Source organism: Notechis scutatus, chromosome 1, assembly GCF_049901735.1.
Source record: "Notechis scutatus isolate UNSWTSFEM ecotype Mainland chromosome 1, rNotScu1.2, whole genome shotgun sequence".
Taxonomy (NCBI): Eukaryota; Metazoa; Chordata; class Lepidosauria; order Squamata; family Elapidae; genus Notechis; species Notechis scutatus.
The window spans coordinates 111,446,216-111,467,529 of NC_142009.1; the positions used below are offsets into that span (position 1 = coordinate 111,446,216).

A 21,314-nucleotide genomic window follows, 5' to 3' on the forward strand; every position below is an offset into this window, starting at 1 on the left:
TGAGCCTGGGAAAGTGGGAGGGTGGAAGTTCTTGGGGTATATGTAGTTAGACAAAATAACATTCTTTTTGTAGTTCAAGGTCACACTATTGTGTGCATATGTGAGGGGAAGTCTTCAGTTGGGACAGATGATGTTTGGGGCATGTGATGTGATGATGGGTGTAGGGGGGTGGATTTGTAGTTTTGATTATTGCAAGGAAGCCTGGAATTTTCAGATTTGGGATTCCCCGTTATGCCAGTTATATCCAAATAAAAGAGAACTTTTGAGCAATGTCTGTCTTGGAGTTATTGGAGGGGAGGTTTGCTGGAACGCTGACACTAACTTTCCTAGCTGGCTTCACACATCCACATTGAGTCTCAATCATATTTCAGCCTAGTATATTGTACAAACATCTACTCAGCACTGAAAGCTGTAAATCATGATACAATATACAGCTGAAATTAACAGCTGTACTCATACAAAGCCAACCTAAAAGCAAACAAGCTTCATTATCTGCTGTTATGCTTTGTGAACTCACTCACTGTATCTGGAATTCAATCACTCCATCTCCACTAGCAAATGCCTGAACTTAGGTTGTACATACAACTGCATGACCCATGGCCAGCTATGCATCTTTCTGTCATAATTTTCTATAGAACAACCACAATTGAGCCCAACATTTCTGTTCTTAAGTGACACATTTGAGTTTTGCCCTATTTTACGACCTTTCTTGACTCAGCTGTAAGTGAATCACTGCAGTTGGTAAGTTAGCAACTTGGTTATTAAGTGAATCTGATTTCCCCATTGACCATCTAAATTTTGATCGCATGATCATGGTCAAAGGTTGTAACTGTGAAAATCAATCATGTCACTTTTTTCAACTTTGAACTTTGAACTGTTGTAAGTTGAGGACTACCTGTACTAGGGTCAGCTCAGCATGCATACAGGTAGTCCTCGACTTATAACAGTTCACTTAGTGATCATTCAACGGCACTAAAAAAAGTGACTTATGACCGCTTTTCAAACTTATGACCATTGCAGCATCCCCATGGTCACGTGATTTCCATTCAGATGCTTGACAACTGATTCATAGTTATGACGGTTGCAGTGTCCCAGGGTCATGTGATCACATTTTGCTATCTACTGACAAGCAAAGTCAATGGGGGGGGGGAACCAGGTTCACTCAACAAACCATGTTAATAATTTTAAAACCACAGCAATTCTCTTAAGAAACTTAGCAAGGAAAGTCGTAAAATAGGGCAAAAAAAAAAGCTCTTCACTGATTTCTCACTTAGCAACATAAATACTGGGCTCAATCGTGGTCCTAAGAATAGAATGGAATATAATTCTTTTATTGGCCAAGTGTGATTGGACACACAAGGAATTTGTCTTGCTGCCAATGCTCTCAGTACACATAAAAGAAAAGATATATTCGTCAAGAATCATAAGGTACAACACTTAATGATAGTCATAGGGTACAATAAGCAATCAAATCATACTAGGAAACAGTCAATATAAATCGTAAGGATACAAGCAACAAAGTTACAGTCATACAGTCACAAGTGGGAGGGGATGGGTGATAAGGAGTGATGACAGGATTAATAGTAATAGTAGTGCAGACTTTGTAAATAGTTGAACAGGTTTGAGAGAATTATTTATTTGTTTAGCAGAGTGATGGCTTTCGGGGAAAAAACTGTTCTTGTGTCTAGTTGTTCTTCTCCATAGGGTCGTTTTGAGGGAAGGAGTTGAAACAGTTTATGTCCGGGATGTGAAGGGTCTGTAAATATTTTCACGGCCCTCTTTTTGACTCGTGCAGTATACAGGTCCTCGATTGAAGGCAGGTGGGTAGTAATTGTTTTTTTCTGCAGTCCTAATTATCCTCTGAAGTCTGTGTCTGTCCTGCTGGGTTCCAAAACCAAACCAGTCAGTTATAAAGGTGCAGATGACAGACTCAGTCGAGGAGTGCCTGTAATCCGAAGCAGCAACCCGACCTATGAGTTCCACTTTGAGCAAATAGTGTATAGCTGGATCAACTTAGCCCCGGGTTCGTATAAAATAAACGGACGGTGAACTGAACCAACCCAACTGCTGGGATTCGCACCTTCTTACTAACTTAGCAAACCGGCTGGCATCGCAACCGATCACCAGCCGAGCGCAATTCTCTCCAGCGTGAAAACCGAGAAATCCCTTCTTCGAGCAACTCCCGACATTTACTGATCAGCGGACGGGAAGCGGATCTCAAGAAGCCACTCGGGTTCAAAAGTAGCCCCAGCTGGTGCCGCCGCGACCTCCTCCACTCGGAAACTCCCACAGACGGAAGACGCCCCCGAAGCGAGAAAAAGGGAAAAGCTTCTGAATGGAAGCTCCTCTGTCCAGTGAGAACGCGATACGTCATAATGCCCGCCACCTTCTTCCTCTGAGCACGCGCAGTAGCGCGGGGCCGGTTCCGCGCGGGAATTACGGAGCGATTTCGCGGGAGAAAGCGGGATGGTGGGAAAGGGTCGGCGTTGCGCAACCTACGCCCCGTCCCATTAGCCCGCCAACAGTTTAGAAGGCGCGGGCTTTTGTCCCAGGTACTTTCGTTTTGCATGTCTGGCTTCTAAAGCGAGTTTCGGGGTTTGTGCTCCGCCAGCGATTATTTGCAGCCCCGATTCTTGTCTGCTGTTTTTTATGGAGTGGGGTATGTATTATTTGCCTTTCGATTGTCTTGGGCTGCAAGTTCTGTGACTCCCGATTCACATGAAGAAATAATGACTAGCAATGACGGAAGTGGAAATCTTGTGTGTCAGCATAGCTAAATCCTTGACTTTACAACGGTTCATTTAGGGACCTTTCAAAGTTACATCACTGAAAAGAAGTGACATGACCATTTTTCACACTTATGACCGTTGCAGCAACCCAGTGGTCATGTGGTCAAAATTCAGGCAGCTGGCAACTGACTCACATTTATGATGGTTGACCCAAAGGTGTTTTTTCCAGAGGCAACTGGACTTTCTGTTTTTTCTTTGAAGACTTTTGGCTTCTTACCCAAGAAGCTTCTTCAGCTCTGACTCAGTTCCCCAACATCCGGTCAGAGCAGAAGTTTCTTGGATGAGAAGTGAAACATCTTTTTAAAAACCCAGAAAATTCAATTTCCTCTTGAAAAAGCACGTTTAGGACAACCATGACCTGGATGGCTGAGAATCTGTATAGACATTTATGATGGTTCCAGTGTCCCGGGATCGTGTGATCACCTTTTGCGACCTTCAGTGGCAAAAATCAATGGGTAAACCAAATTCACTTAATTCTGTTAAATTGTTAATTTAACAACTGCCGTGATTCACGTAACTGTGCCAAGAAAGGCCGTAAAATGGGGCAAAATACACTTAGCAACAGAAATGTTGGACTTGATTGTGATTGTAAGTTGAAGACTACATGTATACATCAGATTGGGCAAAAATGTGATCTGTTGTCTCCCTCTTTTGGAAAGTCTAGCCTTCTGGCAATTTCCACTTTTCAAAAACCTCAGATTAACAACTAGTCTTTGACTGTTATTGGTTAAAACTCACCTAAATACATTTCCTGGGAATCGCTGTATTGAGTAAGGAGTATTTCTTTATAGATATGTTGAATAGAATCATGGCTCAAAATGTAGGGTCTGTTATCTGAAACTCAGATTAATCTCTGAATGTAAACAAGGAGAAAAATTATCTTGCTTTGGACTTCATTTCCCATACTTTCTTGCAAATAGCTATGTTGACTATGTTAGCTGTGTATGTTTAGAGGGCATTACAATAGTATTGAAAGTCACTCACTATCTAAAGTTACTTAAATGGATTTTATTTTTAACTTAACAGTTTGTTTACTTAAATAAAAACAGTATACACTGTTAGCAGTATCAAATTGTGAATTATCTTACAATCTACCCAATTTAAGACATGCTAATTTAAAGGGACAGTTTTCATAAAATATCTAGAGGTATTTTTTGTTGTTTTTGGCATGGAGCCAAAAGAAGAATTTGCAAAGATATGAATATACTTTTGCGATCCAATATTATTTTGTTCTCATACAGAGACACGCTAGTACAAATGTGTGTAGCCTGTCAAATAATCATTGTTAATACATATAGTAGTAGATTGGTTCTTGGGTTCTTGAACTGACAGATGAGCTAAAATCGTGTAGGCAGCTACATCTATGAATCTGAAATTTCTAGTTGTTAAAAGTCACACCCAGCTTTTCAGTATCATAGAGTCACTGCCCAGAAAGATTCCAGAATGAGATCCATTGGTTAAGAAGCCTTATGAAGTTTGAAGCCTATGTAAAGATTTTTGTTCTGATTAAAATAAATTGAGAAAGGAAATATGAACAGACACTTGAAACAAAAGCAAGGGTACTCCACTGTCCTTTATCCCTTTCATGCTGGGATTTCACTTAAACTGATTGTGGAAAATCAGCATAAGATGGAACTGGTGGAAGTTTTGTCTTTTAATTCCATTTGTAAGTTCACTTAGAATTGCTGTCCCCCTAAAAAATAATGCTACTTCTTCTATATGTACATCCCTAGAGGAAAATATTTATAGCACTATTGCTACTGCTTTTTATAGTTCAAATTTACAAAAGCAGAATCATGACAAGGTAGTTCTTATTTATGCATTTATTAAAATAGTTTGAAATTTCCTGACAGTCAAGGGATTTACAAGAAAGAATAAAAATAGACTGTACATTTTAAAAATTCATAAATTAATAGGTAATAATCCCAAGAATTGAGGAAAATGTATCACCAATATTAAATTTGTAATGAACAAACTTGAGAAAAATGAAAGGGTCTCATGGGGACAAAGAAGATAGGTAGTCTTTTCTGTCTTTCCGATGAAAACTGATCGAGAACTTCTCAACTTCAGGAACCACTGATCTAGAACCACTGAGGAAGCCTACTTTTTTGTAGACGTTATCATAATCTCTGATAGTGGAGACATTCCAGGAGCTCCTCCTCAGAATGTCCATATCTACTGTACCTCAGTAACATAATGTAAATAAATACTGAATTATGGCATTATGAAGGGGAAAAAACCCTTGAATCTGGTTGGACTCACTAATCTAGTTCATACATAACATTAAGGGTTGGCTTGTTGAATCATAGTTGATTTAAAGTAAAATTGGCTGGGCTCTAAATGTATTCATTATGGCAGAAAGTCAGGAAATAAATTCAATAAAAATCACACTAATCTCAAAGGACAAACAAGGCTGCACAATGGCATAGCAAAATATGTAAACTCTGTGAGTTGATGCTCTGCTGATTAATTAAAAAGGAAATAAATGCTCATAGTCTCATGGCTATGTAAAAAGAAAAGAAGGAAACACATAAGTGCTCAGCATCAATCTTATAATTATTATGACTGCTGTTCATTTGGTTTTCCCCAGCATAATGCCATCAAGATGCAGTATGTTATACTATAACCTCCATTACCCAGCTAACTTGATAATTCGCTGTGAATGATGGGGTTTCTACTGCAATACATCTGGAAAACAACTGTAAATATTAATCTACAGCTAGTTTAATGTTATGTTTGAGCTAACAATGAGTTTTAGTTGATAGTTTTGGGATTCTGATGTACTCGGATGCCTTGTTGTACTTGAATCCTTGTTGTGCCTTGACATATTTCTAAGTCCTTGTGGGAAATCTATCATATTCTGCTTTAATAGGTAAGATTCCGTTCTGATAATTCAGAAAAACAAACATGGAAAAATATATGCTGCGTGTTTTTATTTTTCCAGGGAGAAGCGTGAACAATGGATGATGACTCCAGCACTCACTCCGTGCCTTCTTCATTTACTGACAGCTTAGAGGCTGCAATGGAAATAGAAGAACATTACTCCAGAGTTCTTTTTTTCTCCTGCGTCTCAGACCTTAAAAATGAAGGAAAAAGCTTTTCTCCTGATGCTTATTTAGCAAGTGGTTCTCTAAAGAGGTATGCAAAACCTAAAACGCTGCTCACGGGACTTTTATTTTGAACATACTATTAGACAAGCTGGATTTTACTAAGAATGTTCCAGTATCATAATTACTTGGAATAGTATTAAAATCCCTGGTGTGTGAGTATGTTCAGAACTGAGAATTTGGAATGTTTAATTAGCTTCTTCTAACAGCTGCTGTGTGCCACTATGATCCCATTAGTGTTTTCGGCTTTTGTTTGAATAGATCTTGGGGATAATTCTTTATATTGCTGTTATGGAATATCTCTAAAATATTTCTTCTACTTAGTTTGGTTATATGCTATATAAGAAATGTATTTGTAATGCTGATTCTGTGTCTAGTATTAGTGATTCAAAGAATTATAACATACAGGCCTTGAATCAGTTTTCCTATAGATAATTTATGGGGTTGTTCTGTATATATGCCTCCTGTTGCTTGATATTGAGATGGGCAATATATAAATTTAATAATCTCATGATAAGAGGGACAAATTTTTGTAGCAACAATACTGTGTATATTGAAATGTAGAATATAGATATCATGCCTTAGACAGACTTCTCTAGACTGATACCTTTACAGTTAGTCCTCGACTTAAAAAACAATTCATTTAGTCACTGTTCAAAGTTTCAACCACTCTGGAAAAGGTGACTTATGACCATTTTTCATACTTACGACTGTTGCAGCATCCCCATGGACCAAATTCGGACACTTGGCAACTGACTCATATTTATGACAGTTGCAATGTCCTGGGTTCACGTGATCACCTTTGGAGACCTTCTGACAAAGAAAGTTAATGGGGAAGCCAGATTCACTTAACAACCATGTTCATAACTGCAGTGATTCACTTAACAGCTGTGGCAAGAAAGGTCGTAAAGTGGGGTAAAATTCACTTAAATGTTTCACTTAGCAGCCGGAATACTGGGCTCAATTGTGGTCGTACGTCGAGGACTGCCTGTATATAAGTGATTCTCAGGCAGATCTGTGATGATCCATGAGGTGTTCTTAAGCCTTCTTACGGTCACCGCCAATTAGCTGGCTGGAGCTCGCTCACTCCTTTAGCACTTGCTTCTTCAAATTAGCTGACCATCAGCTTCCTCAGTGTCATATGCTTCTCCAAGATAATGTCATGCAACTTGCATTTCAATCAAGAGATCTTTTTCTGTGGGGATATGGAATTAGTTGTAAAACAAAGTCCCAGCTTAGCTGGAGGGTGCCCAGTTAAAGAATGCCTATGAATGTTGCTTAAGGAACTGTAAACAATATTAACTTTGTTTCTTAGGAATTTACTGGGGCTGGATCCCTTTCCACTTGATTATGAAAACGACATTGTGGAATTATTTGGTTTTCAGTGGGTTACTGAAATTGCTTTAGTTGAATCTTGTACATTTCTCTTTGGATTATTGAGGTATGATATTATTATTATTATTATTATTATTATTATTATTATTATTATTATTATTATTATTATTTATTTATTTATTTATTTATTTATTTATTTATTATTATTATTTTCATAAAAACATGAAACTCAGTCAACCGAACATTTAAAAGTGTATCACAAATATTATTGACTGGCATTGATGATTGATACGGGTTGCTGCCACCATCCTAGGTATTGACTAAGTATCTTCTTAAAATGTTCCAAGTAGTGCAGTTTTTTTGCAGTTCTGCTGGCATTATTGGAAGCTGTAATTTCTTGATGTTTTATTTGAAAAATTCTTGGACATAATTGTGTATTTTTGATGGCCATTTGCAATATTTTGTGGGTTTTTTTCTAGTTCTTTTTCTTCGACTCTGGTGTCTCCCGGTACAGTGACATCAATAAATTGTACTCTTCGGTTTTCGATGACTGTGATATCTGGCATGTTGTGTTCTAAATGACCATCTGTCTGTATTCAAAAGTCCCACAAGATAGGATGAGGATGTTGTTGTCCTGGAATATATTGTTAGTTATTATATTGCTCTATTTCTTAAAACCTACACTTGTTCCGACTATTTGTTCTTAGGACGTTCACTAGCTGTATTATTAAAGTGTGTTGTAACTGAACTTTAATCAAAGTTAAAGCTCTTTATAAAAGAAACTCCTAGTAATTGAAGATTGAAGAAGCCATTTTCCTCTGAAAAGATGCTTTACCTAGGCTGGCATGCTTGTTGGCATGGCTGATTTGCAGAGATAAATGTTTTTAAAAAAGGAAGTCTAACAAGTGTGTGCGTATGTGTGTGCTGCATGTATATATAGATATGTCTGTGTAGAGATACATGTATGGTTTGAACACAGCATTTGGGTATATACTTTTGTTTTCAATAACATCTTTTTCTTTTAAATCTGACAGACAATTTATATACAAATTAGAAAACCTTGTTCAGTCAAGTTCATCTGACTTTGGTAAATTTTAAAATATTTTTAATTTATATCTGCCTTACAATGGTTTGTACAATAAAATTGTGTGTGTGTGTGTACATAAAGATAAATGGAGCCTATCCAAGACAGTCATACATATACAGGTATATATGGATATACATTTAATATGGTACGGATGGGTCCCCAACCCCTGGTCCAGCACTGGTACACGGCCTCTTGGGAACTGGGCCATACAAGCAACGGGCGAGCACATGAATCTTCATTTGTGCATGCACAACATCTAGGTTGCGCATGTGAAACCATTCCTCCCAGCAGTCCATGGAGCCAGAAAGGTTGGGGACCACTTGCACAGTAATTGTTCTTGTAATAATTCTTAGACTGTTACAATAAAAAAGCTGTCAAATTCCATGGATTCTCCTCCATGCTGCATCAAGAGCCCAGGATGGGTTGACTCCTTCCTATGACATCATTTAGCTGAGTCTGTACTAAGATATAAAAGCCAGCTGCCCGGAAGAGACCCCAGCTTTTGACTCAGCTCCTTTCAGTCAGTAGCTGTGTCTCTGAAAGCTTCTGTTAGATAACACTCACCAGCGATCTTCAGTGCCGCTTTTCTTCATTTCAAGCAAGGTTGGGAGCAGCGTTTCCAGAGCGCTGTTCAGGCAAGTTGGACAGCGTCTGTAGTTTGAGCGGTCGTAAAAAGTGATCGGCAAACCGATAACAGCTTCAGCCAGCTGAGGTTCTGTAGATAGCACTCACCAGCGATCTTCAGTACCCTTTTTCCTCACTTCAGCAGCTCCCAGGATCTGGGCAGCTGCTCTTCCAGGAGAGCAGGGCTCTCTCCTGCAGCGTTGGGAGCAGCGTTGCCAGAGTGCTGTTCAGGCAAGTTGGGCAGCATCTGTAGACCTCTCCCACGCCTGCGGTTTGAGCAGTCGTAAAAAGTAATCGGCAAACCGATACCAGCGTCAGCCAGCTGATCGTGTGGCCAGAGGCTGCCCTTTCCTTTGCTGACTTCACTCGGGGCTCTTTATAGCCTAAGGAGAAATTCTTTGATCTCGGAGCCTGTTTCCCATAGTCAGCGGCCATCTTGGATTGAAGCCTTCCACCACGAGGTGAGCGGCCATTTTGTAAGCCCGGGGGCCAATTTATACCCTAAGGGACTTAATACAAAAATTTACAAACAGTTTCTTTCCATCGTAAGAGCCCTTATTCTTCAAATGGAGCCAGATAAGGGTCAGGCAGAGTCCCCCCCCCCAGTGGAACAGTCTCTTAAGCCAATAAGAGAAAAAGTTGTAGGCAACGCACCCAATCAGTCCAGAGAGAGGTGGCTGCTAAAATCAGAGCTAAGGCTCTAGCCCCTAAGAAGGCAACTCAGGCTGAGTTGAGGGCAGAGAGGCAGTTCAACAGAAGTATTCAACAGAAGGGAGTGCAACTACAGCATGTTTCAGGTGATACCTGTGGGCCCCAGCCAAGCCCTCCCAGGGGAGAAGAAGTTATCTATGAGCCTGTCTCCTGAGGCTTTTGCAGTACAATGATCTTCAGGATCTAAGCAGATCTGGACCTTATTTCCAACAGGCTTCTGGGCCCTATGCTTCTCCCCCTCCCTCCAGGCCTCGAACCTCTTCTCAATCTAGGCCTGAAGCCACCTTCACTTCCTTAGCAGCGGGCCTTCGGCCTTCTGCCCCTACCTTTGAGCATAGACCAGGGGATATCCAAGATGTTGTCTCTTTGGCCATTAGGCAGGGATTGGCTGAAGGCTTCAAGCAAATCCTTCGACCTCCGGAAAGGGTTCAGGCCCTTCTCCCTTCTTAATCTATAAGTTGCCTCATCACCCTGATTTACACAGGCCCAAGGACCTCAGGGTCCATTCTTCTCTACCAGAATGGGAGGAGGTTGATGAGAAGGGAAGGGCTTCACCATCTGAACACAGTTACTCCTCTCGTTCAGAATGTGAAGAGGGCGAGACCTTTGACCAAAATCTTTCAGAGGAAGAGGACTCTCGCCCAGAGCAGACATCCTCTGCATTGGTCTACAATCCTCTCTTCAGGCCATTACTCAACATGGCCTTGGTCACTGCCAAGCTGTCGCCAGAGGAAGTGGCTCCCGAGCCACAAGGAATTCCCTCTAGCCAGGGAGACTCATTCTTCTCCAAGCCTGTAGGTCATGCAGGGGTTTTGCCTTCTCCCACTTTATTCCTGGACATGGTCAAGGAACAGTGCACTTCCCCTTCGTCAGGTCCTCGCCCATCTTCTCTAGATAAGCATTTCTACAACATCAGTGCAGCGCTGGACAATTCCCTGGCAGTGCCTTCTGTTGACATTCCGGTTCTGGCCTCGTTCCCATTTTCTGGCACGCTCACGTGGGCATCCATATGGTGGCTGCACCAACTCCAGATTAGATTGCCTACATCTGACCTTCGGTCTCACCAAGGCTTTAATAAGATTATCGCAGTGGCGGAATTCACTGCAGATGCCACTCTCAATTCTGCTAAATTTGCATCTAGGGCCATGGCATCTTCAGTAGCAGCAAGAAGACTGTTATGGCTCAGAAATTGGCAGGCGGAGTCACGTCGTAAATGGAAGCTGGTTTCAGTTCCATTCATGGGCGATAAGCTTTTTGGCGATGCTCTGGAACCTTATCGAAACCAGAGATAAACGTAAATTTCTCTCTTCCTCTGGGAAGAGAGCCGACTATCACCCAGCTCCTTATACTGGTAAGTAGCCCTTTCGGGAGGGTGGGAGTCGTTCCTGCCATCATTCTAAGTAATCCCTCGTTCTCCCCACCCATCGGAGGTCGCCTTGCCTTCTTTGCCTCCAAATGGGAGGAGTCAACAGCGGATGCCTGCATGCTCAGCACTATTAGGTCAGGATTACAATTGGACTTCCTAATGCACCCCCCCAAAAAAAGAAAAAAAATATTTTTTTTTAATCTGTCCTGTCTCGGGACATTTCAAGGCAAGACCTCATGAATCAGGCCATTCAACTCCTTGAAATCCGAGCTATTCAAACCTGTTCCCCCCTCTCAATGGGGACGTGGGCTTTATTCTCGCCTTTCATTGTTCCCAAAGCCTCAGGTGGGGTAGCGAACCATCCTGGATCTCAAATTTCTCAACCAATTTGTAAAATACAGGCTATTTAAAATGCAGACTCTGCATTCTATTTTAGAGAGCGTTCGGGAGGGCGATCTCTCTTCCACTGATCTCATGGAGGCTTACCTCCACATCCCCATTTGGCCTCATCATCGCCAGTTTTTCCGTTTCTGTTATCAGAATACCCATTACCAGTATCGAGCACTTCCCTTCGGCCTCTCATCGGCTTCAAGTGTCTTCACGAAGGTTCTGGCAGCATTGATGGCATCTCTGCTTTCTGTTCCAGTGAGGATCCAATGCTACTTGGACAACATTTTGATTCTGTCCTCCTTCATCCATGCAGCCCATCAGGATCTGCAAATTACCCTGTCATATCTCCAGAGCCACGGATTTTTCCACTCCTGTCCACTCTAATGGTTCCTGCTTCCCTACCAACGAGCAGGAACCAGCCACTCATCCATCAAGCTCCCGCTCCCGCCACAAATCTGGAGATCTCTCAATTGGTGGTGTTCCCCGTTAATCTGGAAGGTACTCCTTTTCAGGGTCCCAGACAGGCTAGTGATAACCACCGATGCCAGCCTCCTGGGTTGGGGTTCCCATATGCAGGGCCAAATAACTCAGGACCTTGGTCCAGGTCAGAGCAGGCCCTTCCCATAAATTGGCTAGAGCTCAGAGCCATTTTTCTAGCTCTCAAGCATTTCAGGCACTCAATGACCGGCTCTCGTGTTTTAGTCCTTATGGACAACATGGCTGCCATGGTTCATGTCAACCGGCAGGGGGGTGAGGTCCAGAGCCCTCATGGGAGAGGCTCTACGGTTGGGGTTATGGGCAGAGCAACACCTGTTGTTGATCTCGGTGGACCCCTTCTCCGTGATCAACAACTCCCAGGCCGACTGGCTCAGCAGGAGCCTAGTCAACCAGGCAGAATGGTCTATTCCTCCTTCTCTATTCAGGGACCTTTCCCTCAGATTCAGAACGCCAGAGGTGGATCTTCTCCATTCCTCAAATTGCCCAGGTCACCAGATTCTTCACCAGGTTTCCTTGCCAGGGAGCGGAGGGGACCAATGCCCTTCGGTGCAGATGGCCCAAAAGTCTCCTCTATGCCTTTCCCTTGCTCCCATCATTCCGGCAGTAATTCGGAAGATGTTGGAGGAACGAGCGGAGCTCCTCCTCCTGGCACCCTATTGGCCAAGGATGCCCTGGTTTGCGGACCTGGTCAACCTGTCAGTGGCTTCTCCTTGGAGGATCCCAGCCCATCTAATCTCCCTTCATCAGGGGATTCTGCTCCACCCGGAGCCCCAGTGGCTCAAGCTGACCATGTGGCACTTGAGCGGCAGCGGCTAGAGGTGGCTGATCTTCCTGAAAGGGTCATCATCACTATCCTGGCATCTCGCAAGCCTCCCACAAGGCGCATCTATGATGCCACCTGGAAGGCCCTTCCCGATGGTGCCTTAGGGAGGGTCTCTCTCTCCCGCTTTAGCCCAGTTGGCAGAGGTTCTTAAATTCCTTCAGCATGATCTGGAGAAAGGTTTGGCCCCCAACACCTTTATGCAGGCAGGTTGAGGCCCTCTCCTTGGTTCTTTCATGGGGTTCGCTTCCTTCCTTATCCCATCACCCTTCAGTCAGGAGGTTTTCGAAAGGGACTTCCAACCTGCACAGGTATCACAGGTATCCTTCCTGGGATCTTCATGTGGTCCTTTATGCCCTTACAAAGCCCCCTTTTGAACCCCTTAGAACATTGTTTCTCCGTTTCCTGACTCTGAAGGTAGTGTTCCCCGTTTCCATCACTTCAGCCAGATGGGTATCCGAGCTCGCTGCTCTTTTCATCAGAAAGGACCTTTGTTCCTTTCACGATGATAGGGTTGTCCTCAGTCATTTATTGAGGGTTAACACCTGTTTCACAGGTCCCAGGACATTATGTTGCCTGGCTTCTGCCCCCTCCCGCACCATGACTTAGAGCAGCAGTGGCACTCTCTAGATGTAGGTAGGGCTCTTAGAATATACATTAAGCGCACTTCCTCCTTCAGGAAGTCTGAAGCCATTTTGTTTCCTTTTCCCTTCTCACTTGGGGCACAAGGCCTCTTCTTACTATTAGCAGGTGGGTCAGATCTTGCATTGAGCAGGCCTACAAAGCTGCGGCCCTTCCAGTTCCTCGAGGTCTGATGGCACACTCTACCAGAAACGCGGCCACTTCGGCTGCCTGGGCGACCCAAGCACCCTTGGAGGAGATCTGTCGGGCGGCCACGTGGACATCTCCGTCTCCTTTCATCAGATACTACCGTCTGGATGTCTTTGCCTCGGCAACTGCAGTCTTCGGCAGACGGGTGCTTCAACGAGTGGTTCAACAGTCGGTGTGATGAGCCGGACGAGGACCCACCCGTGGACATGCAAGCTTTGGTATGTCCCATCCTGGGCTCTCGATGCAGCATGGAGGAGAATGGGCGTTAGTAGAAGTTACCCTGAACGCCCTTTCTATCTATGCTGCGAGAGAGCCCAGCCCCTCCCTTGATTTGTCTGGAGAGGGTAAGTCATATTTCTGTATTCATTTGTGCTTTCAGAGACACCTTTCAGCCTGTCAAGTATCTTCGCCAAAGCTGGGGTCTCTTCCGGGGGCTGGCTTTTATATCTTAGTACAGACTCAGCTAAATGACATCATAGGAAGGAGTCAACCCATCCTGGGCTCTCTCGCAGCATAGATAGAAAGGGCGTTCAGGGTAACTTCTACCAACGGCCATTCTGGCTATCCAGAAAAATAATCAGATACGTATTTGTTTTTCACTTTACCCTTAAATGTGGGAGACACATTTTGACTGAGGAATTTTCAGTTGTTTTTAAGAAATTATTTTTCTGGATATATTTTTAAATGTATCTGGATATATGTTTAAATATACTATATATGTGTTTGTGTGTAGCATAATGTTTCTTCTGGGACAGAAAGAGAGTGGGGAAAGCAACAGAAATATTATCATCTTGATGCTGTGTGGTATACATAACAAATTTCACATCCCTATTTTTTAAAAAAACTAAAATCTCAAAAGCAGTGCAGTAATCCAAACAATCTAATAGAAATTTTGACAGCTGATTTGATACTTCATGTTTTCAATATCAGGCAATGTGAGCAAAATATTAGTCATTTAAATACAATTATACTTTTTGCTTGATAAAGAGGTTGCCAGTTCCTTAAAACGCATAGCATATTCTGAGTGGGCAGCCATAAAGCAAAAGCTTCATAAATGCCTTTAAAGATACATACATATAGGCTCTGAGACGAATATGAGATTAAGAAGCTGTGATGCTCCAGATGTTGCTAAATTAAAATTTCCATTAGTATCCCACCAATATGGCTAATAGTGAAGGATAAAGGAAACTGTGGGCAATGGGCCCTCCAATCCTGACACAAAAATATATTTGAACAGCTCCATCACAACCATCAGAGAAAAATCCATTTGTATATTGTGTTTAAGGAGCTGGCCTAGAAACCAGGAGATTGTGTGTTCTGGTCCTGATTGGGGATGAAAAACTGGCTGGGTGACTTTGAACCAGTCGTTCTCTTTAAGCCCAATTCACCTCACAGAATTATTATTATGGGGAGAATAGGAAGAGGAAAGAATATTATATATGTTCACCACCTTGAGCTACTTAAAAAGTAATAAAGGCAGGATAGATGGATAGATTGATAGATGATGGGTGGGTCGGTGGGGTGGGTGGGTGAATAGGTAGATAGATAGATAGATAGATAGATAGATAGATAGATAGATAGATAGATAGATAGATAGATAGATAGATAGATAGATAGATCATCTTTTCCCTTCTGTGCCATCTGGTTGGATAGTAATATTCTCATGCATACATGAGATACATGCATACAAACTTTCCCCTGGCCCACCATTGAGAAATTGTGGGCACAGAATGACTGATCTATACTGTAATCCAACACACCTGGACACTGCCAGGTTGTGAAATGGCTAAGTTCTTTAACTTTTCATAATAGACACTAAAACAAGCAAAACAAAAAGGGCATGTCTTTATTGGTTCGCAAAGCCTGGAAGGAAAGGCTTAGCCCCAGTGTCTTCTTGTCTCTGAACTGATGCCTGCTTTGATCCAGTTTGTATGTATGTGAAAATGTACAAAGAAGCCATTTTCCCTCTGCCTGTGTCTTTTTCAGCTTCTGTCTTATAAGGCTTTTCCAAGAGATACACAATGTGTATAATATGGATTTTAACTGTCTTGCCTTGGGAAAGTGGGCTGCTTGGGTTCAGGCTCCCTGCCGTGGCCAAGTGCGGAGTGTTGGGGAAAGGCGAAGTAGCCCAGGGCAAGAACAGATGAGACAAAACTTGAACTTTTTGCAGAGAATGTAAAGGGAGTCCCATCCTTGCTAAGGGTGATTGCCTTGTCTGACATCTTCCCCTCCCCTCCATGTCCCCCATTTTTTCCTTCTCCCTCTGTTTTCCATTTTCCCTTCACTTGCCAAAGTGGTTCACCCATTGTGCTTTATTCCAGAAAGCTCCTTCAGGACTTAAGAGAAGGGAGAGACTCTTTTTCTTAACCATTTGTACTCTTGTTTAGGAAAACCTAGACAGTGGTGAACCACAGCCCAGATTTTGTTTTCCTTGGGAAAACCTCAGCCAGTCTGTCTAGGCAGAACGGGAAAAAGTTCACTTTTTAAGAAGTTCAGGATGGGCTTCTAGCTTTGGCGCACGTGCCAAAATGTGCAAATTTGTTCACGGCATCCTAAGAGGTCGCAATTCACAGTTTAAACCCCTGGTTTATGAATTGTCTTATTCTTGTTAAACTTGTGTAGATGATTCAGCTCAGGGGTGGGTGTCCCCTTAATATACAATTATGATTATATGTGAGGGTGAAGGTTCATTCTCCAAGCTTGTGGGGTGGTTTCTGAACATTTCAGTGTGTCTAGTGATGGTCTTGTGATTGACATACCTACACCTGAAGCCCTGATAAACAGAAGAACACTGACACTGACATCCCCTAAACTCTGCTGAAGATGTTATCTGGTAACGAAACATTTAGAAACCAACCCACACACTTGGAGAATGAACCTTCACCCTTGTACTACACCCAAGCTACAGATATTCAAACTATGCAATTATAATATGTATGGTGGTTCACCCTTAATGTGAACATCAAGTAAAATTGTGTAGTGCACGAACCCCTTAAGAGCCCACCCTTAATTTCTAATTTATTTCAGGTCAAGCTGCAAACCGTCACTTAGAAGCACATAATATGAGACAAAAATGTGTTGAGTTCCTGCAATATGTGAAAGTTTTCATCTTCAGGTGAGATGTCAAACATAAGTCCCGTTTCATCCATTCTGTATATTTTATGTTGTGTGGTACTATGTCTCCATGAATTTCTTCAGGTATCTGGAACCACATGAAACAGAAGATGAGTTGTTCCATCCTTATGAAAAGCAAGAAGCACAACTCCCTTCCTTGATTGTTGAAGAACTCCATTCTTTGACGTTGCATATTGGCCACCTATATGATCTCCCTGCTTGCATTCTAGAAGGAAATGCCATTCTGCCTCAAGCAAAGGTTGTCTGTTTTTTTTTTTCTTTATAAGTAATATTATCAAACATGAGGATCATGGAGAAATACAGAATATATTATTTGTAATTGTTAGAACATTGATGGGAAGCCAAAGGGGAATGCTATAAGATATGGCAGAAAGTCAGTACCATTATCAAAGTGATGACCTAAGAGGTGATGTTTCTAGGGCTTATCTCTTGGCATAGATATGGAAGATCTCTAACTTGTAGGCCAACCCCCAGGAAGTTTCTCATCTAGTCTGTTGAACTTCATACACAGGTACTGGTCTTTCTTCCCCATCAATTCTGAATCTGGGGAAGATTTTGTCTCTAGTATGCATGTGTGTGAGATACTGTACGTTGGGATATCTGCCTTCTAGAATACATGTGTCTTTAGGAATAGCAATAGCAATAGCACTTAGACTTATATACCACTTTACAGTGCTTTACAGCCCTCTCAAAGCAGTTTACAGAGTCAGCCTATTGTCCCCAACAATCTGAGTCCTCATTTTACCCACCTCGGAAGGATGGAAGGCTGAGTCAACCTTGAGCCTGGTGAGATTTGAACTGTCAAATTGCAGGCAGCTGGCAGTAAGCAGAAGTAGCCTGCAGTACTGCACTCTAATCACTGTGCCACTGTGGCTCATGGGTGTTATGGGGGATTTGTGTCTTTGCTCATTATTTTTATTCAGTTCCCAAAGTCCCAATCCAAGTTCAGTTTGTTCTTTGTTTTCTCCTCCACTATTTTAGGAAATTTTCCAAAAGTTTCTCTGTGGCTAGTAAGATGGAGAATCCTACTTCCATAGGACAGTGTACTTGACCTGTATAAAAGTACCAAAAGTACTTTATATCCCCACACTTTCCCTGAACTCAGATTGAATTGCCCATTATTGTTTCCAAAAACAAGATGTTCTCATCTCATAGTATATTAAATCATTACTATTGGATATACGGGAAATTCAGAATATTATAGTTTATATGTATGCTGAGATAAAAATGAAAAACATTCCTGAGGGTAAAAAGGAGATAAAAATACACTACATATATAGGGAGTTTTCATTTAACAACTGCCTTGTTTAGTGACTGCAATTATAATGGTGTTGAAAATGTAACTTTGCGACCAGTTTTCATATTTATGAGCTTCACAGGTCTATAAAGTAAAGGAAACAGAAGTAGGATTGTAAGCATAGTTGCAATTTCACTTAATGACTTCTTTGCTTAACTACCAAGTTGCCAGTCCCAGTTGTTCCTAAATGAGGACTACTTGTAGTGGTGCTATAATTTTAAAATGACTGGATACCTATTTACACTAGTAATAAGAGGGCCTTACAGTTTTTGTTATTAAATTGTCTTTTGCCTGTTGAGATCTGTTAAAAGTGACAATATTTGGCATCATTTTAATACCATAATATTACTTGTACCCTACTACATTTATTATCAGTTTCCAACACATGGAAGGCCAGTTCATTTTAAAATCTTGATATGTCACAGTGTATTCTGCACATGTATATAAAATAAAATATAACATATAGTATTTTTCTTGGATATTTTAATGTAGTTATTTCCTCCATCATGGCACTTGCTGCATCTGTACATAGACATTCACTGGTCTGTGTTGGAAATCCAACATCTTCTTGGTGAAAAGATGCAAAGTGAGTCACTTTATTTATCTCTTTTGTGTTATTTGTATGTTGGGATTTGGAAAGATAAATAAAATACATGCAAGTAATTGCTAAAACAATAATCTCAAGGAGAGCTCATATTCTGTAGTCTTCATAAAGAAGTGTATTTAATATTATGAAAATGTGTAGATGCCAGCAGTTGTTAGCCAAGGATCCTACCTGATCCAAATTACTCCTGATTTGATCCCTCCCAGCCCCAAGTAAGTAAGATGGTGGGATAAGATAAGATAAGATAAGGGATTGGTAAGATAAGGGATTGCCGCCTTTTCAACTCACCCATCTGCCTACCTCTCCCCATCACTTCCCTTTTGGCCACCTTACACTTCTCTGCCTCTGCCTCTGCCACAGCCGACCTGGCCAACACAATCTGCTTTCCAAAACCCCTCCAATAGGCTATGCACAATTTGGACAAGAGATCAACATGACCTCGAGAAGAAGCTGGTCAGCAGTTGCCTAAGAAAAAGGTTAGCTGTTGTCTCAACGGAGGCAGCAAGAAGACAATGAAGGTTATCTGGAGGTGTAAGGGTGGCAGAGCCAGCAGAGATGAGGGGAGATAGATAGATGGAAATGCCTGGAGTCATAAATGCTGGAGGGCTGCCAAATGCCCAAATTTCGATTTTGGAGATGCAGCAACAGCTATATGTTTAGGGACTGGGTATAACCACCAATCATTCAGTGTCCCTGAACGATTTAGGGACAGTTTAGTCTCTGAACAAATGGTCACACCTCAAGGATTAACTGCACAATTTTCAATGACAAAATTAAGCTTAGTTTTAATTAGTGGGCTCTGCCTCTTAACTCAGAGATTACAGCATTTGCTCTGTTGTGATGCCTCCTTATGTGTAGGACAGGGTGGACAAACAAGAAAAGCGAGGCAATCTGCAAAAAGAAGGGGAGAAGTTGTGAGCTGCATTACTGATATCAGGCATCTTCATCCTTTGCTCTCTCTACATACTGACATTCTTACATCTATCTTCATATTTTTAAATGTGGTACTTCCATTAACTCTGGGATTTTGGTTTGTAGCTGGTGGATCTATTAAGATTCTTAAACTAGGACTTCATGGTCCAGGTTTTAGCAAGTTGACATTAAAATTAAAAATTCAAATTTTCAGATATAATGGGAAACACTCATTTAAGTATACTACAGTTTGATGAGTTTGTTTACTTTTGTTTGCAAAATTGGGGTTTAAAATACTTGCATTTATTTATTTATAGTTTCAATTGTTACAGCTGTTCATTTTGCCCACAGCTCTATTAAGACCTTACACAATGGTTGTTAACACTATTCAATAACAAATGAATTTAAGATTCACGGAGGTGCAGTAAAATATTTCTAAGTAATTCACTAAGAAATAAAAGAGAAACTGAAATATAGTGCTTCCTGTTACTTTTTGCTATTTAGGGGAAAAGTCCAAACATGTTTTTAAACTATGGAACTAAATAAAACAGAAAAAATCGGATTACGTCTTATGTGGATATCTGGTGATTGGGAAGATTAGTCTTCCTCATCCTGGTGCCTGCCAGAATATGATAATTCTCCCTCGAGCCGCTCGGAGCATCCAGAGACTGGGATGTGCTTCTGAGTCCTCTTCTTGCAGGCTGAGCTTTAGATGAGGAAACGCTCCGCCCCCTCACGTGGTATCGCGCAGCGTCTCCCCAGTCTTTTGCTCAGCCTCGAAGAGTCAGGCTGTGTTTTCAGAGAGCTCCTTGGCTGATCGCACATTTCTTTCCTATTACAACCCTCTCGTCTTGATAAGGTTTGCCTTTCCTTCCTCCTCCTGCGCAAAGGGTCTGGACTTAAGGGAAAATTTTCCCCGTCCTTGGGGCAAAGCTGCGGGCTCGCAGCGCGATAGCGCGACCCCCCCACCCTTATCAGATCGCCGCTGCCTCCGCGCTGCCTCGTGGCACGCGTTTTCTTTACTGCTGGATTCCCCCCACCTTAAACACCGATCGGGAGGGTCATCGCCCGTAGGGCCCTAGGCGCTGAGCTGACCAGCAAAGCCCTCCCTTTCCGTCCCGAGCGTCCCGACGGTTCAGCTTGCGGGCCGCCATTTTGGCTCCGCATCGTGGTCGGGCGCCATTTTGAATTTCTTTAGCTGCGGTGAATTGGAGCCCCAGGCCTTGGGTCAAAGCTTAGCTGCCCATTTCTTCCACCTGGCTGGCTCTTTTATTACTTGTTGGCCTCCCGCAGCCCGTTTTCGGGCGAAGTTGCAGCCCCCTCCGGTTTTATTTTTCTTGTCTGGAGGCCTGCTGCCAGAGGCTCTTTCTTCTACCATAGGCCTCAGGTGTTTATTTGACTGATTGGCCTGTACTGAGATATACGAAGTTCTCACTGTTACGGTTACTGTTTAAAAAAAAAAAAATCTATCTATATATATATATACTTAATACAAATACAAAAGGAATATATTAATAATAATAATAATAATAATAATAATAATAATAATAATAATAATAATAATAATAATAATAATAATAATAATAATAATTTTTGTCTTGTACAATAATATTTTTTCAGTAGATATATAAATATATACGGATAACCTGTATATACATTTGGTACAAAAGCATAATAAAGATAAAAATCAATCAAAACGAAAAGGAAGAATTACAATTAGAGTATCTATTTTCTGTACATACTATATTTCTTAGATACCTTACTGTTATCTCTGTACACAACAAATTCCAAAAGGGAGAGGGCCAGCT

At 41.8% G+C, this 21,314-nt stretch overlaps 1 protein-coding gene across 2 annotated transcripts in view; it reads left to right on the plus strand.

Annotated features, from left to right (window-relative positions):
• The first annotated feature begins 2,410 nt into the window (after positions 1-2,410).
• The window catches only part of MMS22L (MMS22 like, DNA repair protein), a 91,797-nt gene continuing 72,893 nt past the window's right edge, over positions 2,411-21,314 (plus strand). Inside the window, exons 1-7 of one of the 2 annotated variants that reach the window (XM_087943089.1) lie at positions 2,411-2,552; positions 5,734-5,927; positions 7,212-7,337; positions 8,266-8,318; positions 16,586-16,673; positions 16,757-16,931; positions 18,483-18,576. In XM_087943089.1, coding sequence (XP_087799215.1) covers positions 5,749-5,927; positions 7,212-7,337; positions 8,266-8,318; positions 16,586-16,673; positions 16,757-16,931; positions 18,483-18,576 — 715 coding nt within the window. In that variant the 5' untranslated portion in view covers positions 2,411-2,552; positions 5,734-5,748. Of the gene's footprint in view, positions 2,660-5,733; positions 5,928-7,211; positions 7,338-8,265; positions 8,319-16,585; positions 16,674-16,756; positions 16,932-18,482; positions 18,577-21,314 lie in introns of both variants that reach the window. The other variant, XM_026666588.2, reaches the window with a different exon arrangement.